At 57.6% G+C, this 18598-nt stretch overlaps 1 protein-coding gene across 1 annotated transcript in view; it reads right to left on the bottom strand.

Moving 5' to 3' along the window:
* The window catches only part of HDAC4 (histone deacetylase 4), a 277804-nt gene that overhangs the window by 36064 nt on the left and 223142 nt on the right, over positions 1-18598 (bottom strand). Inside the window, exons 8-11 of the mRNA XM_040638418.1 lie at positions 11499-11630; positions 8127-8239; positions 3475-3591; positions 3193-3391 (exon numbers count right to left, since the gene is read on the bottom strand). Of these exons, the coding sequence (XP_040494352.1) occupies positions 3193-3391; positions 3475-3591; positions 8127-8239; positions 11499-11630 (561 nt within the window). The remainder of the gene's footprint in view (positions 1-3192; positions 3392-3474; positions 3592-8126; positions 8240-11498; positions 11631-18598) is intronic.

The following is an 18598-nucleotide window of genomic DNA, read 5'->3' as shown; positions in this document are numbered from 1 at the left end:
CGCTGGTTAGGTCTCAGGTGCAGGAGCCCCATGCCAGTCGTGCTCAAGCCCCTCCTGGGACTCAGGTTTTCAGGACAAATGAGGAGCAAACGGGAGCATGTAATCCCTGCTGCAGAGGCCGGCAGAGCCCCCACGCTCAGAAGTACAACTGTGGGCAAAGGCTGCCTGTGCACCCCCCTTACCAGGCTGGGGCAGGCCCTGCGAGTGACCAGAAGACTAGAAAGATGCCACATTTCCTCCAGGTGCAACACCTGTTCCCTCCACTGGCCTTTCTCCCCCTGCTCCCCTGAGACTCCCACCCAACGTCTCAGCACCACCACTTCTCCAGGAAGCCTTCCTTTCCTGATACCCACCCTGAGCACCCAGCCCCAACCACACAGCTCTCAGGGACCTCGGGGTCCGTCTCCCCGGGGCCTGGCATGGAGGAGATGCTAGGCTGAGAGTTCTGGCCCCGGCCACTCAAGCACCACACTGGCAGGCTATCTGGCCAGGAGAGCACGCAGTGCGGGGTTTCCTCCGCAAAATGGTGGTTCCATCTCCGCCCCCTGCCTTGGGTAGTTAGAGGCCGGATCTCCGGGAGTGTATCGGGGACGCTGCTCTTCTCAGGAGAAGATTCGAGTGAATGGCTCCTGCCTGTTGAGTGCCTTGCTGGGGCAGCAGAAAGCAAGGAGGCGACTGCCACAGGGAAGGAGGGATGCGGCCCTAAGACCGGCACCTTGTCACTGCTCTAGACCCGGGCCAGCCTCTTCTCCCCCAGGGCTCTGCTGCCCGCGTTTATGTGATGAGCTGTTCTAGCTCGGACCTTCTGTCTGTCTGTCTGTCGTGACTAGCCGCAAGCACTCACGGAGACGCAGGCTCGCTGGCTGAGGAGCCTCGGAAACCCCAACTTCCCCTCGCTGTGCCCCCAGAGCTGCTTGCTGCAGGCCTTCTGCACACCAAGCCTGTGTGGGTGCGGGGAGCCGGCTGGCCACGCTGTGGAAGTGCAGTGTCTGCTCTCCAGGAGGGGAGCTGAGCAGGAGGCGAGCATCACGGGGCCGTGCTGAGGCAGGGGCTTCGTCAGACGTGGGCAGAGCTCACGGGAGGAAGGCCACGCCTGACGGGAGCAGAGACGGGGACTGGGGCCGAGCCGGTGTGGGAGCTGGGCCAGGTAGGGAGAAGGGCGGCCCTGGTTGGTGAAGAGAGAACCCGCACAGTGCGAGCCGCGCAGGGAAGAGGCGCCGCACAGGGAAAAGGCAGCCTGCGCCCGGGCCCGCTGAGCGCCCCGCCTTCGCTCCTGGCCAGCACCGCCCAACAGGCCCTTCTGTGTGGACACAGACTGTCCACATTCACATGGCTCAACAGCCGCCAGCCACACGGGCACCCACGAAGCCCCACGGGGGACTGAGAAACCGAGTGTTTACTTCAGTCTTGGGTCTTAATTTTCATTTTCAACTTCAGTGGCCACGTGGGGCCAGTGCTCCTGCACAGGACGGCTCTGTGTGGGGCGGTGCTCCCGCCGAGACCCAAATCAGGGCCCTGTTCCCAGGGAGGGGGTGAGGAAGGGGCCACGAGAATGGGGACAGACCGACGGGGTGGCCTGGGGGAGGTGAGGGAGACATCAGGGTTGAAGGTTTAAAGTTCTAAACCTGAAAGTAACCACCACAACCACAACTAACATCTAACGGGGGCACAGCACCAGATGCCCTCCTGCACGAATACACACCTCATTGAGTCCTCATAAAACTCAAAGGGCAGATTACTTGTGTTATCCCCACTTCATATATGGGGAAACTGACCCATGACACACAGGAAGACCTTCCAAGGTCACTGAGCCGGGATGAAGTGGAGACGAAGGAGCCTGTGTTCTTGGCCACGGCCCTGCCTCCAGCACCTCCAGACGGGGTGCCCGGGAACTGGGACGGGGCCTGTGGATTTGGGGGCAGGGTGAGGGGGGCCAGCCGGGGCCTGGACAGTCGTGCCCCAGCCTCACCGCCACAGGCGGGCCGTGGGCAGCTGCCGTCGCAGACAGGGCCACGAACCGCACACAGAGGACAGAAGCAGCAACGTGGTCAACCACAAGGGGTCAAGTTCAGCAAATTTACTGGAGAGGTGAGGTCTCGTCAGGAAAGACCACTTCCCGGGAAGCTGCGGGGTGTGGCATTGGGAATGCTCTTTAACGGTGGGTGACGAGCATACATTCCTGTGATGAGATGAGCAGGGGACCAGGATCGCGAGGACGGTCAGGTGTTGCTGACGTGTTACTAAATGACACGAGATGGAAACGCAGGCGTCCCTCACTGCTCAGGCCCGACATTGAGTGTGACAGGGACGCATGTGCAATTTCAGATAAAACCCTCGAGACCCCTGTGCTCACGACCTGTTGTCTGAAAGTTGGGGAGATGTGCGACGAGTCTTCCATTCCCTCTACACGCTGCAGACCCCTCAACTCTGGAGAGGATGCTGACCCCAACACCAGCATCGGGGGAACCAGACAGACACACAGACACGAAAGAGCGCTGGTGGAAGATGGAGCTCGCCATCTGCAGACACACGTGAGGGCAGGACGCGGCCCCTCGTGCCCAGACCAGCCCCATGACTCTCAACAAGGTGACCAGCCCAGCCCCGTGTGGCCACAGGTCAGGACCCTGTGACCCGCTCAGCACCTGTGTTTTCCACCCAAGTATCAGGGAGTGTGAAAGGGGGCGGCTCTGAGGTTATTTTCAATTCTAATTCTGAATAAATCATCACATTTCTGGGAAGCCACGCACGAAGCCGGGGAGGATGCAGACGTGAAGGACATCCGTGCAGCAGGACACCTGCTGCAACTCCACACAGCCGTCACCCCTGATGCGAACAGGGCTGTTGCCAGGCAAATCTCCGACGAATTTCACATTTTCCCCTAAATATAGCCATTCCTTAGGGCACATTTAAAATTCTCACCGCTAATAGAAATGGACTGTCTCCTAGAGTCAAGTGTGGGCTTTTCTCACATGTTCAACGGGCTCCAGAGGCAAACGCAGATGCGAACAGCCGTCCCTCTCGAGAGCTTACACAGAAGGTGCTCCTGACGCCTAGTTTTACTCCGTCTACCTCGTTTTGCAAGTGCGACTTGGAGGATGAAACCGTACGCCCTCACATGGGAGGGGCCACGGACAGGAATTCCGGGGTGGAGATGAGCCTCCCCGCGGGCCCGCCCGAGCCCCCCGTGCTCACCTGTGACAAGGGGTGTCTGCGTGGGCGGCTGCTCCAGCAGGACCATGTGCTGCAGGAGCGGGTTGTGCGCAGCCCCGCTGTCGCGCTCCAGGGGCGCCGTGCTCAGGTAGGGAGTGAGGTGGGTGCCGGGGAAGAGGGAGATCCGCTGCTGGAGGGCTGGGAGAGCGAGTCTCTCGGCTTCCTGCTGGCCGGCTGCCCCCTGGAGAGGCACAACCGTGATGCCCAGGCCAAGGGCCTGGGACAGCCGCCCCGCAGCACGCACACCCACCGACGGCTACTCACAGCGGACGGGCCGGTGGCGGGCAGTCCCAGCGTGATGTTGGGCAAGGATGGCGACGTGTAGAGGGGGAGTGGGGCCACGGAGCCTTCTCGAGTCACGAGTCTGTGCGCCAAGCTGGTCTGGAGACAGAACACATGACGGCCGTCACACACGGTCTGTCCCCGACAAGCGTGGGCAGCACACACCGTGAGACATCACAACAGAAAACGCTTCGGGGCGGGCCCCGCTGGGCTCCGAGACACCACAGTACACACGTACATCAACACGTCACAAACATGGACCCACAACCCACCGGACTCCTGTTTGTTTTTATTCAGATTGCTAATTCACTGTAAAACTATCAAGAAAATCTAAGGTAGTGTATTTTAAAATATATTCTTGGTTGCGAAGGTCTTTTCAAACACAACATCAGAGGCAGAAACTGAAGAAAACATTGATTAAGAAAATCCCTCACAGAAAAGGAAATAACTGTTGCAGCAATGCTGGCCACGTGTCAGGCAGAGAAAGCTGAATATGAAAAGAACTCACAAATCAAACAATTAACAACGAGAAAAATCACATGGATAGGCAAATGACAAAGAGCCAATATTAAGGGAGAATAAACTCATAAAAAATACTCAATATCATCAGTAATCTAAGAACATATTTAAAACCCTATCAAGCCAGCAAAGATTTTTACAACTGAGAATACTCTCTTGGTCTCGAGGAACAGAAGCACACTGCTGGGTGGGTTATAAGTGGGCACACTCTTTCTGCCGAAAAATTTGGCAATCTATGTCAAAAGCCTTAAAAAATGTATCTAACTTTTGATCCTAAAACTCCACTCTTAGGATGGACCCTAGAAAATGACGCTGGAGGCAGAGGGCTGTGTGTCCTGTGGTGTGTCCACGGTTGAAGAGACAAAGGCACATGGGGCCCTCAGGAGGTGGGGGGAAAACCCTCCTGATTGGCTGGATTCCCACTGATGTGTTGTTAAGTTAGAAAAGCCAGTTGAAGAACTGTACACTTTTTCAAAAGCAGACATACGGAGGACTGGGACAGAAAGACAGGAAAGGGTTGGCAGGAGCATTCTCTGAGATCTGAATACGACGTCATCTTTTTGCTTCTAGAATGATAGTCTTTGCTACAAAGGACACTTTTATTCACCCCAACATCCCCCTAGAGTAGATATCAGTCCACGTGCTGAGCCAAGGGACAGAGAGAATGAGCACATGGCGTTGCCACGCGCTGGCTGGGAGGGTTTGCAGACGGAGCCTGTGTAACGGAAAATCACAGGACTGAGGGACATCCGACCAGTCTTCTCTAGTCCCTCTTGCACTGTGGTATGTAACTAAAGAGCAGAAATACTCCGGCGCCTTCGAATCTCATATCCAAGGAAAAAATGATGAGTTGAAAGTTATCATCAAGTTGCTACAGACAACAGGGGAGGACTGACTGCTGGCCTGGCTCGGAAACAGCCTCTTCTTCCTGCTGGAGGCGGGAGCAAGCTCGGGCTCCCCTCAGAGGCTGCGGGCCTGCTCCCAGAACAGCGCGCTGACACCAGTGACTGGTTTCCCAGTGCACGTAAAAGTTACGTGTCCACGATACTCTAGTCTGTTGAGGCTGGGGCGGCTGGGGCAGGTTCCTCAAGTCAGACAACAATTCGCCGCATCGACCGACTTCCTTTCACGATTCCTCTCGCACGTGATGCTGTTTGATGGCGTTTTACGCCCAGGAGAACTTCCTGCCGCTGCTTTATCACCTAAGCGTACGTAGTATCCTGAATCCTCTGTTGTCTCTTCAGTGGTCTTCATGGCACCGTCAGTCACCAGGACTGGATTCTGTCCTGGGAAACCACTTTCTCTGCTCGTCCGCAGGAAGCAAGCCCTCATCCCTCACGTCTGATCACAGGATTGTAGCGATTCAGCCCCATCTTCAGGCTCCACTTGTGATTCCAGTCCTGCTGCGGTTTCCAGCCCGTCTGCACTGACTTCCTCCACGGAAATCCTAAACCTTCAATTCGTTTAAAAAAAAAAAAAAAAAAAGACAACATCTGCAAAGCACGATAAAGGGACGTGTGCCTGCAGCCCCTTGTGGTCTGTGCGGACCCTCCGTGCCTTGCAGGACTGCCGACGCTGCTGCTGAATGCAGCCCTATTTCAGTGTCTTTTGGAAACACCATCTTTGGAAGCGGTGAGGGCAAAGCAGGAAGCCGTGTGTTCTTGGCGCCAGGGCACCCGGTGTGTGCGTGCCCACACTCCGCTCACTGGGAAGCTGTGCAGGCCTGACCCAACAGCCGCCATGGAAAGTATTTTCCTTCGACAGAAGCACGTCTTGTCACACGTAAAAGCAGTACCAACAAGCTATGCTTTAGAGAAAACGGTTGAGATTGCCAAGGGAGGCACGGCCCCACTGGGTTGTAATTATCCGGGAACAAAATAAGCAGACATCCTAATGTCTGCAAAGTTATAATTTCCTCTTATAATCACTCTATTTTTTTACCTAATTTATTTTTAGAAATAAGGCAGTCTTCTGAGAATGACTGGGGATGCTGATTGCCCGCATGCGCTGTGCTGGCGGCCTCCATCTGCCCTGCGCCGGGCGCCTCAGCTCCCATGCTCTGCACAAAGTTGGGCCCTGGCCACACACCCCACGTTGTGCCGGCGTCCTGAGCTGGAGGGAGCTGCTGTCTCTGCATCCAGGGAGCCTGCTTCCCCTGTGTGAAGGGGGCAGTGGCAGGGCGGGTGGGGGGTGCAGGGCAGCGGTGACGGGGGGCACAGGGCTGCAGTGACGGGGGCGCAGGGCTGTGGTGACGGGGTGGGGGGGCATGGGGCCAGCGGGGCTGCCCGGCGCCTGAGGAGTCTTCACAAGGCCTGCACGTTCTCAGGAGTGGTCAGATTCTCACAAACCCTGACCATAGGAGACCATCCTGCCAACCACAGGGACTATCTGACGCAAACAGGAGCAACGGCCCTTTTCACTTTTCTTGTCAATCCTTTCACATCTATAATTCGTAGCAGCTTCGTTTACAGTAACACATGACTTGTAAAACTTGACATGCAATTTAAACCGGATCCACGCAGACTCTCCCCGATCAGGCACCACACAGAATGAACCAGATTAAACAGCAGTTGGGGCCGCAGCCGACAAGACGTGGCTGGCGGGCACCTGTCATGCCAGGAAGCGGGGTCCAGGTGGGGCCCCGAGGCCCACTACAGACAGATGGCCACGGTGACCTCCATCCTGCAGAGCAGGGTGTTAAGGTCTGTGATAATCTACGTCAGTGCGTAAACGGGGGTTGCAGGGACAGGTGATGAAAGAACCAGATGTGCGAGGACGTGGGGAGGGAGGAAGGAGAGGAGGCCGCGCACGCCACGCCCTCTGCTGCCGTGGTCTGTTTGTGCATCCGTGTCCACAGACCTGCCCGGAAAATGCTCAGCCCCCGTGCTCGCATCCCAACTGAAACCCGTCCACCCTCCGGAAGGGCAGGCTTCATTTCTAGATACTTAGGAGGAAAGTCAGTAACTGTATCAGATAAGCTGGAGCCTCCTGTCAGTTAATGGGAGCTCAAAAAGAACTCAGAAGAACCTCCCACGCAGTGGGACCGTCTGCGCAGGAAGCAGACAGCACTTCGGACTGAGTTCACTGGAAAACTCAGAGCTGAGGTGGACTCCCCACGCAGTCACTCTGAGCCCGTGGCCTCGCGCGGCAAGCGTGAAAATCTCTTGCTCTTCCCGAGTGTGGTCAGCGCCCACCTCTCCCAGTCCACACGGCTGGCTGCATGGGAGCCGGCTGCTGGCTGGCCCTCGATCCCCAGGGCCTGGCACAGGGCTGGTCCGAGGCAGGAGCGCCAGGGACACTTGTGCAATAATCACACAGACCAAAGTGAACAAGGAAGAAAAAGAGTATATGCAAGGAAGGTCCTGGAGACCCCCGCCCGGGAAGTACCCCGACCCAGGCCTGGTCAAGGGCACAACCAGCAGCGAGCCCCGAGCCCCTGCACCTGGCTCAAGAGGCCACCCACCTTGCCTCCCCTAGAGCACCCTTCCTCTCTGCCAAGTGATTCCAGAGCCCTCTCTGTGCCCACGTGACTCTCGACTGCAGCGTACCTGGGGCCTGACGGGCAGGGTGAGGGGAACTGTAATCCAAGGCTGGTGTTACCCAGCCGTCTCCGAAATGCCACCCTGGTGTTCTTAACCGCCCGACAGCCCTAACCATCTACCCCATCACTCTGCTGCCCCCGGACACGTGCATGCATGTTTGTTGGCTGAGTGTTTCTAAAGCACCACAAATAGCTTGATGCCCATCCAACAATGGTTCCCATGTGCTCCCTGTCCTGGCCACCGTGCAGAGCCCCAGGGACACATGGGAGCGGGGCACCTGGGCCCCAGTGGCACACGGTGTGCGTTCTGAATTGGCCTAATTAAATACGCTCTGAAAGACGCCGGGAGAAAAGGCTGGGTTTACAGCTGTTCTCATGTCTGGACCACTATGCTCCAATTTAAAGGAGAAGAAGTGGTCAGTGGCAGGAGGGGGCCCTGTCCAGGATGCCTCCTGACCTGGACCGTCAAGGCTGGAGGGCGGCGGCAAATTGTGGTCACCTCGAGGAAACCAGCTGTCTGAATCTGCCACTGGGCCAGCACAGGGAGCAGAACGAACGGAAAGCCCACACTGACCTCGGCTGGGATGCTGGCGACTGCGGGCGTGATCCCGTTCTCCGTGCTGACGTTCCCGGAGCTGTTGTTGGGGGAGCTGGGCGCGGAGCCGGGGGCGCTGCTGCACGCCGAGTCTGTGGGGCGGAGAGACATCTGTGAGCTGCGCTCTGTGCAGAGGTCCCGGGGCAGGCAGCGGCACGTGCTTTCCTGGGCCCGAGAGGCAGGGGGGTCCCCTAGGGACTCCTGCTTCCAGCTTGCCGACTGGCAGAAACTACATCACGAAAGAACATGATCACAGTTCCCAAACAGGGGTGTGAGGCTAATTCCCTACTTTTGGTTTTGCTACGGATTTCCTCGTGAGCTCTAAATGTACGGCTCCACAGAGGCCCCCCCGAGCCTTTAACATCGTGCACGTTACCAATTTTATTCCTCTTGAATTTCAAGATGATCTGACACGCCGGAAAGATAAGGCCGTAAACACCAATAACCTAACAACAAAAGACCAGGAAACACAGAAGCCACATAACTGTGAATAGAGAAGGTCAGACTGGCTGTGCTCACTGACAGAGCCGCTGGCAACGGGGCCCCTTTGAATTAAAGCCTCTCATTTTTCCTATGCGACATCAAACACCCAGCGGTACGTACTGCTAGCAGCTTCTGTGACCAATCGGTGTCACCTGAAATCAAGCACTAGGTGATCTTCCGAGTAACTTTATAGGTAGCCGTGGCCCAGCCCTACAAATCGGGACCGGCCTTCACGGCGAATGGCCTGCGCCTGAGGGACGTGTCCCACCCCCATCTCCCTTCCCCTGCCGGGCCAGCCACGGTGGTGACACTCGATGCTTAAGGACGGGCCTGTTCAGCCGCTTCCGTGTTCTCCTTTGGTTTAGTGGCATTTTGACAATGGCTTCACCATGGACGGTGAGCTCTGTGGTCCCTGGTCCTCTTGACCAGGCAGCTGTCATCACAGGATCGCCAGCCAGGCCACCGGCTGTCCCAGACACTGACAATGAGCTCAGACCAGGAACCCCCCCCCCAACACACACACACTAAACACCAAATCCAGAGCTTCTCTACCTGGGGAAATCACGTTTACTGTACTTCACGGACTGGGAGCTGCTGAGACGGTCGGGGGCTGAGCAGCTGCTATACTTTCCACACAAAGACAAAGCTGTGGCCTCCCAAACGGAGGCTGCCACCTTGCCCTTGGGTGCAGTCCCCGTGGCCCTCATGGGACACCTTCTCTGCAGATCCTATCCCAAGCTACACACCGGGTTCCACCCAAACTCCCTGCACATGTGCGCCCCCAGCAGGGTCACCAGCTAAATGCTCTTGAGCAGCAAGGGTGGGAGAAACTGGGCCAATAAACTATGTATCCGGCTCTTCACCCATGTTCAACTCAGTTACGCCACTTCTAGGAACATGGCCTAAGAAATGAATACAAATGTGTCATCGTCACGATGTTATTTGCACCAGCACAAGTAGGACCCCATTCAAGGTGCCAGAAAGTACTTGTGATGAGTATGTGCCCCCCTGTGAGCGCTAACCACGCTGACGGGTGTGCGCACGGGCAGCTCATTATCTTCTCTGCTCCTGTGGCACACGTGGCCTTCACTAGCAACTGGGGAGAAGCAGCCGTGCACCTCCCCTGTCCTGCCGCCTGGTCTCCTGCCCAGCTGGGCCCCCACGCCCGCCCCTCCACCCCCCTGCATACATGCACTGATCTGCTCTCCCGCGGGAGACACCACCTCCCAGGGCTGCAGTGGGGGGGTCCCTCGCACTGTCGGGAAAGGCAGCTCTGCATTCTGCCCCCGGCTGCCTGGGCTCTGTGAGGGCCCAGAAGCCTGCCTCCTCCCGTCTCTCTGCCAGCTGCACTCATCTGCCACACATCCACAGCCTCCCTCGTCCCGGGCCGCTTCACGCGCACTCTGGACATGCCACGACCCAGTACCAGGCAGCTGTGGCGGGCACGGTTTGCTAGGTGGGCCACATGTGACAGTCGGGCCTCTCAAATGACGGCGAGGACCCCTGTCCCTCTGTTCGCGTGCAGCTTGGTGCTGACTCACAGTGGCATTAAACAGCCACAGGCTGACAACGTGAACATGAGATCCGACGCTCAGGAAGAAGCCTGCTGATGATTCCATCTCACCAACTGCAGGGCCAGGAATAAATACGCGGCCCTCCTGCCCATGGGAGCTGTCGGCCCACGACCAGGCACTCCTCAAAGGAAACAAAGCTGCATCTGTGTTTGGACGTGGGTTTTAACTCACAATTTCAAATGGAATCCCCCAGTGGGTGAGACTCTGGGTGATGATACTTCTTCTCTTCAGACAAAGACTGTCCACACTAGAAACCCCCCAGCACTGAACCCCCCATCAATAACAAAATGAAGAGGGTCGACCCTTTCACACAAACATTCAGAGGCAGACGCTTGGGTGAAGGACTCTCCGCTGGCTGTAGAACCCTGAAACACAGCGGGACGGGGCAGGGGTGAAGCTCTCCCCTTCACTCAGAGGCACGAGGCTGAGTCATTGCATGTGCCATGGACACGAGGAGGACCAGCACCAGCGAGCCCCTCTCCTTCCCTGAGAACCCAGTACCGACAGACTGCCACCCAGAGCCTTGGATTTCAAGTGGGGTATTGTACTTTATGCAAATACAGTTCCCCCCTTGATCCTGGTGCAGATTTCAGCAATGTGGACGTGTGCCCTCAGGACGTGGGATGCACCCCCTGGGGACTGTGGTATGCCTCGGCAAGCGGGATGCACCCTTGGGACCGGGGTGGGCCCTCTGCAAGTGAAGTGCACCCTTGTGGTGGGGGTGCGTCTTGGGAAATGGGGAGCATCCTCAGGAAGGAGGGTCTCCCTCAGGACAGGGCTCTGGTCAGGGGCACACTTCCGCATGTCCACCACTAGATGGGGGCCGAGAGCAACGCTCGCCAAGGAAGCCGAAACAACCAGACTCCCTTGCTCCCTCCTTCCTTCCCTTCCCACCTGTGGGACTCCTGCCAGGAAGACTTTAATGCTCCCCAGTGGTCCAGACACTGTAATGGGCAGTGGAGCAGATCGGAACCATGTGATTTACCACTAATAGGACAGGATCAGTTAAACCTTTGGAGAAACCTCAACTTAAAATTCCTGTAAACACCCCGCGCAATGTCAAACAGGACTGCCCCGGCGGTGCCTGGGCCCGTGGGCACCAGCTCTCTGTGGCTGGGGCTGGGAGCAGACAGGCGGTGCTCCACGTTCCTTGAGACCCCTGCCTGGGCACCAGCGGGGCTCTCGGACTCGCACTGCCAACCCCTGGGGCTGAGAGCACCATGCAGGGGTGCAGGTCTCAGAGAGGGTACAGGAGAGCCCTGCGGAGAGGGTGCAGGCCGGCACTGGTGCATACCTGTGACATCCAGCGGACGCTTCTTCAGAGCTGTAACCACTGGCCCATCTTTCCTACGTAGCAGGGGGCTGCTCCGTCGTTCGGCCACTTTCTGCTTTAGCCTGGACCGTAATTTCAAATTGGGTTCAGAGGCTGCATGAAAAGAAGACACCGTTCTAGTCGGACGGTCATAACTGGGGTCAAGTTTATCTCACTGGCAGTGAAAAAATATGCACGTTGGGTAAATATTCACGCAACACGGATGCGTGGTTCCAGGGCAGAGGGAAGGCAGTGTTCCCGAAGCCTGTGCAGAATGTTTTCAGTCCTACTCAACAGTCCCAAATAATGAACAAAGCCTGTCCGAAGCCTTTGGCTAAGTTTCTGTAGCCATGTCGGTCGTTCCAGGTGGTGGCCCACGAACGTTATTACAACTTCTGTATGTTCCTCGTTCACCTGCGTTTCAGAAATCCCTCCCACGTCCAATAACCTGAAACAAACCGCTTGCCGGGGCTCCCGGCTGCCACGGGGTGCTAAGGCCAGGCAGTACTCCACACCTGCGTGGAGGTGAGCGAGCCCCGGTCTCCGTCAGAGGCCACCTGACGACAGGTGTTGCAGCTTGGCTTGGTCTGTTATCAGCTCTGCAGTGCTTCACAAACCTGCGTGTTTAAGCCCAGCAGCTCCCAAGCCTCTGCACCTGGAGCCCAGACCACCCAGCAGACCAATCAGGTCACACCTCTGGGAAGCGGGGTGGGGGCACTCCATGTGAGGCTGCCTTGGGCAGCGGTCGACCTCACTGCATCCAGAAGTGGCCCCCGCCCCGCCCCACCCCCACCTGCGCAGGCATCTCCATGAGCCATCAGCGTTCAGGCCAGGCCAGTGGTGGGACCGCCGCCTCGAAGACCTTTGAGTTCTGAGGTTTTATTTGGCTACTTTCAAGTTCCTACTGCTTTTCTGTTTGCAAATTAGCAAGTTTTTACCTTTTTGTTTGTTTTTAATCAGCAACCCTGCTGTTTTTAATCTTTCTGGAACAGGAAGTTCACTGCTCTCCAGAGCACCAAGCAATATAATCGAATTTCCCCCTGGAATCAGAACTAAGACGGTCCGGGTTTTAAATAGCGGGCCACGCACCCATGTCCTGGGCACGGGGACTCGGTCCCTTGGGCAGCAGGGTAGCGGTGTGCCAGGACCGAGTGCCATGCCAGGGCACCAGTGACCCTGCAGGACGCTGGGAGGCAAAGGGCAGCTCTCTGTGGGCCCTGGGAGGAGAAGGGGGTTGGCAGGCCACCTACGTGAAGCTTCCCAGAGGAATCGAAGGCGTGCTTCACAAGCCGCCAGACAGACGGTGCCACCCCTGCTCTGGAGGCTGTGCACCCGGGGAGAGGGGCCCTTTCCACTTGGCCGCGTTTGCGTGCAGAGTGAGTGCCCGTTCACCTGTAGGACTTGCACGGCAAAAAGTGGGAAGGACTCACATGAAGAATACGAGAAGTATTCTTTCCATATTTATTTGGAGACTAGATTTACGTTCCATTCATTTCCACTTTCACACGTGGAGTTTCTTATCATTACTTAACCCGAGGAAAAGCCAAAACCTCATCTAACAGGCAGGAAAACAACAGCTCTCCTCACACCACGCAGGTCTTTGCTGGAAGGACATGAATACCCTTCTGTGCAAGCTGGGGTCAGAAGCCGCTCCTGAGATTGCCGGGCAGTGTGGGCCCCTCGGGAGGGAGTGCGTCAGGAGACCGTGTGTGGGTGGCTGCTGGTGGTGGGTCGCCCTGGGCCAGCTTAAGACCGGCCCTGCTACTGGGTCCGGCACCCCGACTTCCCCCAGGCCCTGCAGGTCACTCTACGTTCAACACACTTGGTTGAGTGACAGCACCGGCCAGGTCAGTGGTCGGGCAGCCACGTCCTGCCTGAGGACGAGGACCCCAGACTCCTGCTGGAGTGACTCAGAGACTGCACCGGGCAGGCCCCGAGCCCCTCCCACCTCCCACAGCTGCTGTCGCTTGTCCTCGGGCCCCCACCCTCTCCGACCATGGCTGCACGGCCCTGCTGTCCTCACAGGGGCCGTGGCACCACCTGACATGACTGCTCATCTGGCTTTTTCCTGGTCTCCCCCTGACCCCCCACACTTGAATGTGAAAGTCTGGGAGACCTGAAGGATCTGTCTGGCCTCCCTGATTCCAGGTGAGCCCAGCAATGCTCACTGCAAAGACGGACCCGACACAGGACTCACCACCCCTCCCAAAGTCAGCCCCTCTCTGGACCACACCTGACGTGCGGTGCTCTGTGCAACACAGAAACAAGGGACACATGCTCAAGATGTTGAGTGTCTCATTTACAATGAAAGCGTTAAACTGAGTGGGGTGGGCCCTGCCTGCAGCCCAGCTTAAGGCCACAGGGAGCCTCTGGGCTGGGCCCTTCCCCGTCCCTCTGGGGCTCCCCAGGACCGCCTCCCCAAGGAGCCCCTGGCTGCAGGGCCAAGGACCAGGGCTGAGCAGCAGGCAGGGGGACTGGGAGGGAAGGGAGACAGTCACTTCCTTATCTCTGCTCAGGGCCGGCTTTTCACCCCTGAGGACGCTGGCTGTGCCGGCAAGGGCTCCGAGGCACAGCGAAGGCCCTACTCCCCCTGCTTTTCTCTGGAGAAGGCACACGCTCTAGCAGCCATGGGTCCAGGCGTTGAGCAAGCTGAAATGAGTTCTACAGGCCCCACAGAGAAGACACCGTGACTTGCGGTCCAGCTTTTCATAAGCATATTTCCTGACACTTGCAAAATGCCTGCAACCCGAACAGCTCTGCACGGCAGCCACAGCTGAGAATACACCCCCCCCGCCCCCACCATGAGCAGAGCTGCAAGGTCGCATCTGCCACGTGCAGGGCCGCGAGACCCCCGCGGGCTCCACTGCACAGCTCCTGCCTGTGCCTGAGGTCCTCAACACGCATGCAGCACCCAGTGTGGCCGACTACAGGGCTGTATTTTGTTCCTTGGAATAGGGCTGCAGGCTGACTGAGAGCCAGAGCAGGAGGGAGAGGCCCTCTGGAAAGGTGGCTCACGGCGGCTGAGTGCTCACGAGACGGAGGGTGCCTACTCCTGCTGGGCAACGTGGGGAGGCCGGGGGTGCTTCTCCTCAAAGGCAGTCAGGTACATGACAGAGTCAGTCAGGTTCAGCCACCCTCGTCTTACCTTCGCCCCACCCCGGCCCCAGCACCTGCCCCTCCTTGGGCAGGAAGCGCCTGCCGTTGAGATGACGCCCGCTCTTCACAAGCCCTGACATCTACACGGGTGTCGCGCACGTCTAGCTTTCCCTGCGGGCCTGTCACAGCGCGGCAGCCATCAGGTGCGCACATCTGACTGTGTAGCAGCCCGGGGGGCGTGTACCCAGAGGTCAGTTTGCCAGGAGGCGGTTACTGCTCTGGGGGCAGGGGCTGAGCAGGCAAGGGTGCGCAGAGCGCCGTCTTGGCCAGGCACATGGACAGAGCAGATGCCCGAGCCGTCCTTCCTGAGACCCGCGAACAGCAGCCCGGGAGGCGACATGGGATAAACCACAGAAGTGCCAGTGTGCAAAGACGACAGTGAAAAGGCCCAAGACCACATTAACAACAACGCCAGGAGAAGACACGGTGGAGCAGAGAGGTCACTAACATGGTGACAGGAGACCCCCTCCTCCTTCTGCAGGAGGCCTGGTGCCCGGGAGGGCTTGCCACGGCCCCTTGCCAGGCAGACCCCGTGGAGTTCTGGAGCTTTGCGGGCCAGGGGTTGGCTTTGTCAGTGCTGTCGGATTCTGCAACAGCCACTCAGAGGCATGACGGAGACCCGAAAATCCTGCAGGAAAGTGGCTTCTGTCCCCAACAGTATTATCAGTCAGATGGGAGCCAGAACAGATATCCGCCAGCATCACAGACTCACGGTCACAGCCCGTGCAGGTCCTCAGAAAGCTGCTGCGCCCACCCAAGTGAAGGAGAGGGCCGCGCAAGAGTTGGGGGGAAGGGGAGGAGCCTCCTCGGGAGACCTGGGGGGATGGGAATAGCAGGTGGGGGCCTTGTGGCCAGGAGCCTATCTCCCAGGCCAGAGGGGAGCCTCGGGCCGCCTGCCGGGCAGGGGCTCCTCCATGTGAGTTAATGACAGGCACACAGAAAACTAAGCGAATGAAAAAACAGGATCAACTTCAGGAAGAAGGCAAGTTCTGCAAACAAGGAAATGCAGGTGAGGTTACTCAGTGTTGGTGTCCACTTTCTGTAAGCCACCTGTCACAGAGCAGGGAGGGGAGGTCCTAGGCCTTGTGGGGCTCTCTGATTTATGCACACTTATTTACTTTGAAACAATAAAAAGAACTCTAGAAAGCCAAAGGACAGACTGGAATGTAACTTTTGTAGCACACGTGTCAGACGTAGGATTGATCTTGACCAATCTGGAAATCCTACAAAGCCACAAGAAAAAGGAAAACACCCCAAAGAAAACTGGATGAGAGACTTGCCATTAAAATTCTATCCACTGAACACTGAGAGACCTGCCTGTGTGGCCTGCGTGGTTCTAGGTGCCGTGCACGGGAACAGACAAGGCCGCGCCCGGCGGGCACTTGGAGCTCTGCACCACTCACTGGCCACACGCACGGCATGGGAACATGACCCGGGGGTTGGGTCACAGCCACCCAGTCCCTGCTGCAAATGGAGGACCTTCTCGTAGCAAAGATGGAAAATAAACATAAAGATACTCGAGCTTTTCTAACAGTGATGGAGTTGTTGAAAACACCCCAGGAAGCTTGATTTACTCATCCATCACGTGGGCTAGGAGGACCGTGGTGGCACCTTGCTAACGACACGGAGCTAACGGGCTCCCCGGAGCTCCAGAGCATTGTATCGTGCTCAGCATCTCCGAGCGCGCAAACCGGAAGCTGGCAGTCCCAGTCCCAGGGATCGAGCCTACAGACACACTAGCACGAGAGAGCAGAGACAGAGTTATGCTAAAGAAGAGTTACACGTTGATACGCACACACTGGAGTAATACAGAGAAAGGTGCTATCTTTACACAAACGGGATGGTGAACCCAACATAACAGCGACTGAAAAATACAGCCAGAGGACAAAATGCAAAGCAAGTATTCTTGTAACGGAAAGACAACTGCACGTGCTCGCTGAACAGATCCACAGTCCTGCACGTACGCGCAGAAGATACCTGGACAGACACCAAACTAACCGTAGCAGCTCGTCTCTGGGAAGTAAGATTCAGGATGCGTGTGTAATTTATGTTTTGTTATAAGCACATAGTACGTGACATTTCATAAAGAAAAAAATACTACATGGTGCTTGAGGGTGGTGTGTCTCCTACCCGGTCAGCGTTTCCTAGCTCATTTCTGTTGGCCATCAGGTCAGGGTAGATCGACCACTGAACAGTGGAAAGATGACTTCGACAGTCCATCTGGTACTTTTCATATTAGAGGGAGGTCAAGTCTGATGGATGTCAAAGTTTGAAGCATGGGACATGGGGTGTGTGAGCCAATCACTTTACGTAGAAGCTGCCTAGTATCTGACCATACTGACCAACTCTAGAAGCTTCCTAGGAAAGCACAGTAAAGCCTTTTAAAAAACCCTCTGAACACACTCATAACCACTTTTTCAGGGCACAGTCGATGCGAAGATAGCCCAGCACACAGCCTGCGAGGCCGGAGGGGGCTGCCCATCTGGCGGCTGGAGCTCAGTGGGGCCGCAGTGACCCTCCCACTCCTCGCTCGGAGACAGCACAGGAAAGGCAGAGTCCGCCGGCCCCGGCCCCAGCAAGAGCTGAAGGGCCATTTATCACGCTGCAGCTGACCCTACAAAACACACCTTTGCGTTGAGCTGCAGCGTGTGGGAGGGGCCCCTCTGCCCCTGCTGTGGACCTGCACTGGGCCCTCCGCACACGGCTGCAGAGCAAGACCCAGACTGCGGGCATCGGCAGCAGCGGTGCTGCGAACAGCCCTGCCCAAGCTGCCCCGTCCTACGCCTGGTGAGGTCAGCTTGCTCCCTCCACGGACACAAACTCAGCTGTGAGGAGTGTCGTTCAGTTCGAGAGGGTCCCGGGAAAATCCACTGACTCGTTTTTGTGTTTTGTGGCTGCGGAGTTCACAGAGAACCCACCCCGGTTCTCCACGGGCTATGGACCCCTCTGGCAGATCCAGTAAGGCACTGGGGACACGCGGGGCTGCAGGTTACGGAAAGGGACCATGATGTCCAGCACGACGGGGCAGGGCTGCTGTGGAGACTGCAGATGGGGCCTGAATCTACCTTATTTGGGTCTGGGGTAAAAGCCTAGCCTCGCCCCTCACATGCCTGGGCCCCCTCCCTGGCCCGGCCCCATGGGTCCACCCGGACACTCGAGTGGGGCCTGGACCCTCTGTTCCCTGCCCACTGAGCAGCTCCGAACCCGGCACCCTGGACGCTCACGATATCAGCACCACACAGAGACTGGTGGCGAAGCTGACGCCGCCGTGGGGCGGGCACAGCACACCACCTTGGGGGCAGCGCACCCACACAGAAGCCCCAACCGGGCCCTCCAGGTTGGGTGTGAGCAACAGAGTCCGGATCCCAGCTTAAGTGCAGTGTGACTGGACAAGGCAATCAACCTCAGAATCCACCCTTAAAGGTCACCGCCAGCCTTGAAGAGTCGCTAGAGAACACGCGTGCTCTCCACAGACTCCGTCCCCTGGGTGTTCGGGCGCCTCGGGAGGCAACACGGGAACAGGAGTCATTGGGTACAACATGGGGGGGGGCACCGTGACCCTCGCTCATGGGACAGCAACACAGGTCATCTGACAACGAACGCTGGGTGGGCGGGGGAGGGGAGCTGGTGCTAGGCCCGGGCTGCATGGGAGGCTGTGCGAGTGGCCCAGGGGGATGGAGATGCAGCCTTCCTGCCCAGGGCAGGCTCCACCAGGCGCCACGTTCTTCCTTCTGCTCCTGAGAGCAGACCCCGCCCCCGTGACCCTGCCGCCTGCTGCACAGCGTCTACCCAGCACCTTACCCCCTACCCGGGAAGTCCCAGCCCGCGGGCCATGGGTGGGCCAGGCTGACTGCGAGCTCTCCCTGCTGAGCCAAGCAGCTTCGCCCATAGACAGGGAAAACTGCCATTTCCCACGTCTTAGATAT

The sequence above is a fragment of the Ursus maritimus genome, unplaced genomic scaffold, assembly GCF_017311325.1.
Source record: "Ursus maritimus isolate PB19 unplaced genomic scaffold, ASM1731132v1 scaffold_1, whole genome shotgun sequence".
In the NCBI taxonomy this organism is placed as follows: Eukaryota; Metazoa; Chordata; class Mammalia; order Carnivora; family Ursidae; genus Ursus; species Ursus maritimus.
This window is presented reverse-complemented; position numbering and strand designations above follow the sequence as displayed.